The 10,060-nt window shown below is 52.5% G+C and overlaps 1 protein-coding gene across 1 annotated transcript; it reads left to right on the top strand.

Moving 5' to 3' along the window:
• Positions 1 to 779: 779 nt before the first annotated feature.
• On the top strand, positions 780 to 9,350 carry MAP1LC3B (microtubule associated protein 1 light chain 3 beta). Its single transcript, XM_048316425.1, has 4 exons — positions 780 to 912; positions 3,462 to 3,517; positions 5,828 to 5,934; positions 7,840 to 9,350. Exons 1-4 carry the CDS (start codon positions 873 to 875, stop codon positions 8,012 to 8,014), a joined length of 378 nt encoding a protein of 125 aa, XP_048172382.1. The 5' UTR covers positions 780 to 872; the 3' UTR covers positions 8,015 to 9,350.
• Positions 9,351 to 10,060: the final 710 nt, after the last annotated feature.

Here is a 10,060-nt window from a genome sequence, read left to right as displayed (position 1 = left end):
TGTCACTGAGAACACAGCCTGGCACCGAGGTGCCCATGGCTCTGCGTGTGTCACTGAGGGACACAGCCTGGCACCGAGGTGCCCATGGCTCTGCGTGTGTCACTGAGGGACACAGCCTGGCACCGAGGCGGCCATGGCTCTGCGTGTGTCACTGAGGGACACGGCCTGGCACCGAGGTGGCCATGGCTCTGTGTGCGTCACTGAGGGACACGGCCTGGCACCGAGGCGGCCATGGCTCTGCGTGTGTCACTGAGAACACAGCCTGGCACCGAGGTGGCCATGGCTCTGTGTGCGTCACTGAGGGACACGGCCTGGCACCGAGGCGGCCATGGCTCTGCGTGTGTCACTGAGAACACAGCCTGGCACCGAGGTGGCCATGGCTCTGCGTGTGTCACTGAGAACACAGCCTGGCACCGAGGTGGCCATGGCTCTGCGTGTGTCACTGAGGGGAACACAGCCTGGCACCGAGGTGCCCATGGCTCTGCGTGTGTCACTGAGAACACAGCCTGGCACCGAGGTGCCCATGGCTCTGCGTGTGTCACTGAGGGGAACACAGCCTGGCACCGAGGCGGCCATGGCTCTGTGTCGCAGTGCGGGGACACGGGCAGGGCACTGTGACATTCACACAGCACGATGGCTGCGTGTGCCTCACGAGGAACACGGCCTGGCCCCGAGGCGACCATAGCGGCGCTGCCCCGGCGCCACGCTCAAGATGCCGGCGGGGCGAGGCGAGGCGGGGCCGCCCGTGACGCGCGGGTCAGCTGACGGCCGAGCGGCCGTGGCGGCGCGGGGGGCGGGCGCCGGCACTCGGAGGTGTCCGCTGCCGCCGCCGCGCAGAGCCGCCGCTGGGCCCGGGCCGAGCGAACGCCGCCATGCCCTCGGAGAAGAGCTTCAAGCAGCGCCGCACCTTCGGTGAGCGCCCCGGCGAGGGATGCGGCGGGGTGGGGCCCGCCGGTGCTCCCGGCCCGGGTGGACTGCGGAGGGGAGGGGGGGGGGGGGGATCGGCGGGGAGAGGAGGGGGCAGATCGCGGTGGGAGCAGCGAAGATCCCCGGGCGGCTGCTGCTGCTGACAGCGGGGCCCCGCGGGCGGAGCGGGTCCGGAGCCGCCCCGGTGTCCCGGCCTGCTCGGGGCTGCGACGGAGTCAAAGCCCGGCCCGGCCTCCGGGGCTTGTTTACCCCGGTGAGAGCCCGGTGGCTCGGGACAGGGGGGTTTTGGGGTGCCGCGAGGTGTGGGGTGACAGCTGTGCTGTGCCCGGGCGAGCTCTGCGCTGGGAGAGGGGGCTTGGGGTGGGGAGATCTCTTCATGGCATCATCCATTATGGACTGCAAAACTCCTAGGAGCCTGGAAACATCCTCGGCGTGTGTGCCAGGAGCTGGGCCTGCCCTTCCCTCCGGTGTCTGCTCCGTGTCCGCCGGCCTCTGCGCCGGTGGCAGCGGAATTAAAGCTCCGCTGGCAGCCGATGCTTGGTGCGGCGTGAGGAATTCTCCACCCGGGCACCTGCGACTGGACTGGGGCGTGTGGCTCCTGTCTCTGTTTGGCTGTTGCAAACTAGCAGGGCATGGAAAAGAGCTGTGTAATGATGGCTGGGAAAATGAGATTAGTCCCTTCCGAGAAAGAACAGCCTCGATAGAGCCGTGCCACGCTTCTGTGTGTGTGCTCAGGATGGGACCGGAGCAATCAAAGGGCTCAGGATCTGCTCATGTGTGTCAGTAAGGGAGGCTGAAGCGCTGCGAGGGTAACAAGAACTGGCAGCGTAACCTATTTCTGCATGAACTATAAAATCCCGTACGTGAGATGGAATTGGTGGAAGTAATTGATCCAGATTTTCCTTTCTTCCTGCCTTTGGGTTAAAGTCAAGCTGCTTAAGAGAGCTTTGTGATGTGCCCACCCTCGCCTTTGCTGTTGTGGTAAATGTAAGCTGTTCCCTGCAGTGAAGCAGGGAGGATTTTGATCTCACAAAACTCTGTGTTTATGCTGCCCCTTTTCTCGGAGCCTTCCAAAACTGTTGTTGACCCCATCGCCTGTCAGCAGCCTCTGTTGCAGGTATTAAGTTCAGCTAGGATGGCAGCCAAGCAGTTGCCACTGCAGCTACTGTCGTCAGAGAACAGTGTTTATCTGTGGCTGACTGGGGCCTGATTTTGAACACGCCACACACAATAATCTCCATGATTTGCCCGGTTTATGTTCCTTCTACTCCAGGGAGTTCTGCTGAATAACGTTGCTGTGAACAAACGTGTTCCAGCTGAAAAGTTAGTGCTTGCCAGGTGGATGGTTGCTCTCACTCCCTCCACGTATCTTTTGTGTTTCTGGTTAATCTTAAAAAATATTTTAACGAGGTGGAACTCTCTGCCCTTGGCCGGCTCCCGCTGGGCTGTGGGAATGTGGCTCGGGATGTGGGGTGGCTTTCAGGTGAAGGCTTCTCGTGCTCCTTGCCTTAGTTCTGCTTGATTCACCTGCAGCTTCAAACGGTGATTCACGGCAGTTGCATTCCTTGCCGGGCTCGTGAGGAGGATGTATTCCACGGGCACAAACACGGACTAATGGAGACCGAGGGATGTTATTGCTGAGTGTCCTGCCATTAGCATTCCAGCAGGGAGCTGGCCTAAGTGCTTCTCTCCCTAGGCAGGTGTGTGTTCAAGCCGTGATGCAACGCTAAATCATCTCTCTCAGAGCTGTTCGGAGCATGAAAACAGCCTGGAAAGCCCCATCCCGCTGAAAAACCGGAGGGGTTAAAATTGAGTTCACTGAATCTGAAAGCAGGCAGAGCACACACAGATGCAGCGGCCCCTGAAAGCAACTGGCTGTTTACTCTGGCTCGTGTACTTTAGCCTGGTTCATGATATCTGTTCTATTAATATTTCTGTCTGAGGAGAGGCGAACTTTATCCTGAAAACTGGCATGGAGAGTGGCAAAATTTGCAGGTCCGGCAGAGCCTCCAGCAGCTCCTGCAACAATGGGTGCGGCCGAGTAAAAATAAAACCTGGAATTCGGTAACACGAGAGCGCACAAGGAAAGCTGATGCTGCCAGGCTTGGGCCAGTCCCGGGGCTCAAATAATTGTTGACCATTTCCTCTTCTGGGACCTCACAGAAATAGCACAGGGTATTTAGTTGTTAACTTGGGTAGTGTAATTTGAGGCCATAACTGTGTGAGGTTAAATGTGTGCTTCAGTGGGCAGAAAGTGAGGGGGTGTGGGGAGCAAAGGATCTCCTTTAACACTTTCTAGGAGTGCCAGGCAGGTGCACACAGCACTTGTCATCTTGGGTTAAGGAGCAGGAGATCAGCTGTCACAGGAGAGGCTGTACTCCTGATAGCGCTGGCCCATTTGGAAATTGCTTTGCCTGAATTTCCTCTTCTGGCTTTTCCTGACACGTGGTCCCTCTCTTCAGTGGTGGAGAAGTAAGGGAATAACAGCATTAGCTGTGAATGTTTAAACAAGATTTTTTTTTAATCCCTTGCAGAACAAAGAGTGGAAGATGTACGACTGATTCGGGATCAGCATCCCACTAAAATACCAGTAAGTCCAGTTCTTTTAATTTTTTACTTCAGTTTTTAGTCTCATGTTCTTTTTAGCAGTTAGAAACCTGTGAAAGAGCTTTCCCGAGGAGACCAAATGAAAATGTGGCTGTTCAGGGTGGCTAAGCCTGGGTTTCAGGAGCATTCTCAAGGAGTAGTTCTCAGGGTTGGTGTGGGAGAGCAAGGTGCTCGCTGGGGGCTGGAGGAAGTGGCGTTTCCGGAGTTTAGCAGCTGTGTTGTAACTTGGAATAAAACCACGCCCCGGCTGAGCTCTGAGATCCTCCTGAGCGCTCAGCTCTGCTCCCTCAGTGGTTTTCCTCTCCGAATTAAGAGTCTTCAGAGGCTCACCAGGAAGAGTAGACAGGAGTGTAGAGGCAGATACGGATTTGATCATCAGCCTGTGCTGAGAAGGACAGAAATGCTTTTCTCCTGGGAATGGGCCTGTGCTTAGGTCTCCAGGAATGCTGCTGGGCTGTCAAACCCCTCCAGCTCACCTCACATTGGGTATCACCCCTCACCTTGTCACTCTTTAGCTGCTCAGCTCCAAATGCTGCCTGAGTTTGTGTTTTATTTTACTCACGGCATCCTCAAAGTTAAAAATGCAGAGAAGGGCATGGATCACGTTCTGTCACTGGTGAGTTCTTCAGCAGAGGGAACTGAACGGGACCCTCAGCCTTTGGCTCTGTGATGAGAGCTGGTGACCCCAGTGTGTGGGAATTCTGCTGTGAACCAACTGCTGCAAACTGTCCCCCGTCCCTGAGCAAGTTTACTGACAGAAGCTGCCGTAGAAACCGAAACCGAAAGGTTTTCAGCTTTCCTGGAGCTTTAAACTCCTTCACCTCAGAGCTGCCACTGCTGTTTCCCTGTGCAGTGGGGCAAAGGAACAAGGAATACTTCACAGCAGGGATTTTCTGACTTTCTTGGAATGTTTCATTTTCCCAAAGGGCACTTTCCTTACAGATCCGTTTCCTGACAAATACTGCTTTTTCACTCACCTTTCAGAGACCACTTAGCCATAGTCCCCAAGCTCTGTGACCACTGACTGAAAGCCAGGGATTTATGGCAAAACTCTCACTTTAAGTCAGCCATGGAGAGATTCCAAGCAAAAATCCAGTGGTACCTAAGGAACTTGCTGGACATGCAGTGATGCAAACTCCCAGCTATCCCTGCTGGGATCTCTGGAGTCTCACTGGGCCAGTCACTGCCTCGTTGTTGTCATTAGCAGTTCTGGATGAGATAAGATGGCAATGTCACACGAGGTAGTAAATCCCTCCTGTGCTGTCAACATCCTCCTTTCTGCTGTTAGAAGTATCTCCTGCTTATGGCCCAGCTGCTTAAAATAGTGGGGTTTGTTGTCCAGAAGGAGCCAGCATTTATTTCAACTGATGTAAGGCTCTTTCTCTGGTAGAATTCCATCAATGTCTCTTCACCTGGGCAGCTTTTTAAGATCAACACGGCCAGACCCCGTGAGCATGGAAAGGATCCAAGGGACTGGTGTCACGTAGCTCCTGTTGATTGAAAATCAACAAACCCCCCATGGCTGTGGAAACAGGAGTACATGAGTTCTGAGATCACTTCTTAAAAGCAGGAGCTGCCCTCAGTTGCTGGGCAGGGTGCTCCTTAAATTGGGAAATCTGCAGTTTCTCTGTGAATTAAGTGGTTACTACACAGCAATCCTGGCAGAATTACTGGTTCCTGAGCATGCTTGAGGAAATTTTCTCTTTAATTTGGAAATGGGAGGGTTTATAGCCTTCCAAAGTAGCTTTTTCTCATGCATTAGAGGAACCATGGGAGGTGGATGGAACAGCAGAGTCATCTGGAGTTGTAGTTCTTAAAGAGATGGCCTGAAGCTGGAGAAATTCCAGCGCAAACTGCTTGATCTGGCAGACCTCTATAGCAGCACAAACCCCTGGTCAGCCACTGCAGTGTGTTAGAGGGAAGTGGGCTTGATCTTTCCTTGGATTTCCTTGTTGCTGGGTAATTCAGTGCTGGATCAAATGATTGCAGCAAAGGAACTGTTCTAAAATTGCACGGAAGCCGTGGATGTGTGCTGGAAAATCCCTGTGTGTTACAGTGGCTCTTGCAAACAGAACAGAGGAGCACGTGAAGATTATTAATTCTTATAGAAACACAGAATTGTTTGGGTTGGAAAAGACCTTTAAGGTCATTGAGTCCAACCATGAATTGTCCATTTTCAGATTGGAGATGCTGCATTCACACATGAAGGGAAATGGAGCTGGGAAGGGGGAGATGAGGGCACCAGGCACTGCTCCTGCCTTTCACACCTTCTGCTTCTTGTGTTTCTTCTCAGGTGATCATTGAAAGGTACAAGGGAGAGAAGCAGCTTCCAGTTTTGGATAAGACCAAGTTCCTGGTGCCAGATCATGTCAACATGAGCGAGCTAATCAAAATTATCAGGTAGTATTGCTGGGACTCCAGTGTGAACTGATCAGCCTCGGACTGTGATGCTCTGTTAATTCCCCCCTGCTGCACTTGGGAGGTCTAAATGGAAAATTCATCTAATGAGCACAAACCCAGGAGAAGGTGCTTTTCCTTTTGCTTTGCTGGAAAAACCCCACTCTGAAGGGAGCTGGGCTGGTAGTCTGCTTCCAAGAGAATTAACTGGTTCCCAGAGCTGTAGGAGGGAATGTGGGGCTGTGAATCCCTGTCTAACATGGGTCCTTCTGCCCAGGGCTCCAGCACTTCCTCCTTGGCTATTTTGGGATGCCTCCTCAGTTCTGCCATGGAGTCCCCCTCTGGAGTGGCTGCCTCTTCCCACCCACTGGGAAGGGGAGTTTGGGCTCAGAGCCAGAGCTCTGTGCTGCTGCTTGGGGAGCTGTTGGCATCCCTTGGGAATTGGAAGTTTCCCTCAGTGACAGCACTGAGGCCTGGGAAGCACCCACTCAGGCCAGAGTGTTTCTGCCCCAGCTGCTTGCTCAGCTTACAGGAAAGGCAAAGGGCAACAGCCTCGTGTGGAAGTTGTGTGGTCGAAAACTGTGGTCAGAAGTTCTGCTAGAAGTGCATCTCTGCTGGCTCAGCAGCAGGGTCTGATTGGTAAGGGCTCTCCTGTGGTAACTGGGAAGTGAGCAGCAAACCAGAGCTTGTTTTGTGCTGGTCACGCTGCAGCAGGAGCTGGTTCGTGGAGGCCACAGGCTGTGGGAGTTGTCCAGGGTGTCCAAACAAAAACTCTCACAGGCAAATCCCAGCTCCTACAGGATGAAGAAAGGTAGATAGGCTTTGGAGACAGGAACCAGGTTGCTCAAGTCTTGCAGAGTTTCTCAGGAACATGAAAGGCCCTGGGCAAAGAGGTTAACTGCAAGCTGAAGGATTTTCCCACCTTTTTTCTCTGGCTTTACTGTTAATAAATAACTTGGTATACCACCCAGACTTGGGCCTCAGCCAGCTCCAGTGATGCACAGCAAAGCCCATCCTTCCCAAACCTTGGAGAGCTGCTGCCTTCCCTCAGCCTGCTGTCTCTGGAGTGATTAGAGCCAGGCTTTGGAAGGCTCCCTGTCCAGGGCTGTGGTTGGGAGCTAAATAAATCCTTGTTTCCAGCTGCTGCTGCCCCTCAGCAGCGAGTGGAAGCAGCAGGAAGCTCTTCTGATCTTTTCTGTCCTCCTTGCTGTGGTGGCAGCTCCACACTCCCGAGCTGCTGCTGCTCATTTGGTTTATCAAGTGGGAAAAGAGCTGCTCTCTGCAGACCTGCTCTGCAGGAGGAGTTTAGCAGAAACACCCATTTCCCCGGAGCTGGAATGACCAAGGGAAAGCCAGAAATCAGCTGTTTCCTGTGCCAGGCAGTCTGTGCAGCCTGTGGCTCCGTGCCCTTCCCACGGTGCTTCTCCTGGGAGGGAGGAGGAGAGGGAGCAGGATGCTCCAAGGTTAAAGTCAGGCTGTTAAAGAGCTGGTGACAAAGTGAGTTTAAAAGTTTCCCAGGTTTTGCAAGGAAGCTCTGCCCATCTTTCCCCATCTTCCCACAGATCTCTGGGTTTTCATTACTGTGAGCTGCAAGCCAAAGGTCCCTGGTTGTGCCAGGGGTGCATCTTCCCAGTCCCTCCAGTTTAATGCCCTTCTGGAGTGCAGCTTTTCCCCTGAGCGAGTGGATGCACCTGCCTGGATTTAGGGGAGGAATTCAGTTTTGAGGGACAGGGCTGGGTGGGGACATGCAGAGAAAGGTGCCGGTGGCAGAGGTTGAATGAGATGAGCTTTAACTCCTTCCTCCCCAAACCATTCCCCGATTCTCTGCTATGACCTTGCTGCTGTCGGTGTTGAGGACTGTCCGGTGCCATCTGTCCTTTGTCCCCCCTTCCCCTCACCCCTCCCCAGGCGGCGCCTGCAGCTGAACTCCAACCAGGCCTTCTTCCTGCTGGTGAACGGGCACAGCATGGTGAGCGTGTCCACGCCCATCTCCGAGGTGTACGAGAGCGAGAAGGACGAGGATGGCTTCCTGTACATGGTCTACGCCTCCCAGGAGACCTTTGGAGCGCCAGCTTCCGCCTAGGACACGCCAGCGGCTCTAGCCTAGGATTTGGGTTTGACCCTTGGCCATCACCCCCACTCTTCCCCACACACCCCCCAGGGAAAGAACCGGATGTCACCTACGCTCTCAGTCCTTAGCATAGTCTTGCTTTAGCAGGTGTCTCATCTCACCTTGCCTTGTTTGTGACTATTAAACAGTACAGACGAGCACCTCCAGCTTTGAAACCTGCCCTAATAATATTCCACACAGGCACATTTACAGGTCTGGACCTGACGAAAGGAGCCCAATTGTGCATGTGACACTTGCAGAGAAAGGGACACTCGATTGACTTTTACCAAGCAAACAGGCACCAGGGAGGAGCTAAAGTGTTCCTGTGAGTTTGCTGGAAAATCTCCCTATGATTCCTTAAATTTTTTTGTTTTTAAATGGGAAGGTTTCTCATGAGAGCAAATGCATTTTAATGTTCCAAAGGGGAGCTTTTTCTTCTGCAGCTCCATCGTGTCAGCGCTGCAGGGAGTTAAGGCAAGTGCTTGGGGTGAGCTGGGGGATGACTCTTCGTGTCTCCGGTTTTTGGGCACCGCACGCTCCAGGGCGGTGCTGGTTTCTGGAATACTCATACCAAACACCACAGCTTTATTGTAGTTTTAGGAAGTGTCTAACTGTAAAATACACACCTGGACAGGTAACATTGAAATAAACTCCAGTCTGTTACGAATTCCCAATCCCTGTGTGTTCATCTGAGCTGGCTTCCAGCTATCCATAGGATCATGCCCCTAGCCCGAAGGTTGGCCATTCCCTTACCTGGGAATCGGGAGAAGCAGCTCAGGGCCGGGAGTCGCTGCCGAGAGTTGACGAACGAATGATTTGTGGTGGCACCGCTGGAGGCTCCAGCGCGTGTCCCTGTGGCCGGGCAGGGCGCGGCTGTGCACAGGGGAGCTCTCCCGTAGGACAAACCTGTGGAGCGAGGCGCGGCGGGATCCCCGCGGCGGCCGCGTGCGCTGGCTCCGTGTGTCACCGGCAGCTCGGCTCTGGCGGGGACAGAAGCAATACTGCTGCGCCTGGCGCTGCGCGGGTGCGCGCCTTGTACCCCCTCCGCCTTGTACCTCCTGCACTCTTTGCATGCATCTCCTTCCCGGGGCCCCCCGCCCGTTTTTTATTGTCCTTTGTGTTTTTACTCCGACGTGAACTTTTTGATGCAGCTTGTTCTCTGTTTAGTTCTGTTCGTGTAAGAATTCGTTTAACTCATAACTGACAACTGTACTTGTAATTACGACGTGATCGACTGATATTCCTGTACAAATGTTGCTTTTTTAAAATTAATACAGTGCTGATATGGATGGATTACATCCCAACTTAATTCCGGCTCGTGTGGTTATTCCTAGGCACTTTCACAGCAAAATAATTAAAGGAATTAAAAATAATTCCCTGCTACTGCCAAGCTGGAGAAGCCCCCACACAGCTGAATCCCTTTAAAATGAAAGCCAATACCAAGGGATTCTGTTTAACTCTTTATTTTCCATACATTAAATTTACTCAGATAAAAACATTCTAAAAATGTACAATTTAACTTTTAACAAAGTATAATAAAACATAAAAATCCCAATACCAGAATACTTGACATTTACAATTCAAAATCAAATTAGCTGAATATTAAATATTTACAAAACTATTTAAAATATTTATAAAGTTACATGCAGAATTTGTAATACTAGAAGTGATCGAAGTAAAAGAAATGGCTCAAATGGAGCAGGAATTTCCTTCATTCCTAATGGAAAGTTATGTCCAAGAGAAGCTGTTAATCTGCACTTGAAAACACACGGGATTTGCTTTCTGCTTCAGTACCAACACGGTTCTTGTGTACATCAGGAAGATTTCAGGGAACAAATGGGTAATTCCAAGGGTTTATTACAAGAGCTGTGGGGCCTCAACCAGCCAAAGTGATTCCTACTCTCACAAATGCTCCATTATGTGGATTTTTGTCCAGAGTTGCCCATATTCATCCCATTTACAGGTGTTCCAGACTAGCCCGGATCCAGCGCTCCGAGGGTCCCTGTGGCACAGCCACAG

The sequence above is a fragment of the Corvus hawaiiensis genome, chromosome 12 (assembly GCF_020740725.1).
Source record: "Corvus hawaiiensis isolate bCorHaw1 chromosome 12, bCorHaw1.pri.cur, whole genome shotgun sequence".
Classification (NCBI taxonomy): Eukaryota; Metazoa; Chordata; class Aves; order Passeriformes; family Corvidae; genus Corvus; species Corvus hawaiiensis.
Note: the sequence above shows the minus strand (reverse complement) of the source record. Positions and strands in the feature narration are given on the sequence as shown.

Excerpts from the sequence above, each read along its gene's own strand:
- MAP1LC3B (XM_048316425.1), top strand. The coding sequence starts at position 873 with ATGCCCTCGGAGAAGAGCTTCAAGCAGCGCCGCACCTTCG. Across the intron at positions 3,518-5,827 it reads AGCATCCCACTAAAATACCA|GTGATCATTGAAAGGTACAA; the intron begins GTAAGTCCAGTT and ends GTTTCTTCTCAG. Across the intron at positions 5,935-7,839 it reads GAGCTAATCAAAATTATCAG|GCGGCGCCTGCAGCTGAACT; the intron begins GTAGTATTGCTG and ends ACCCCTCCCCAG.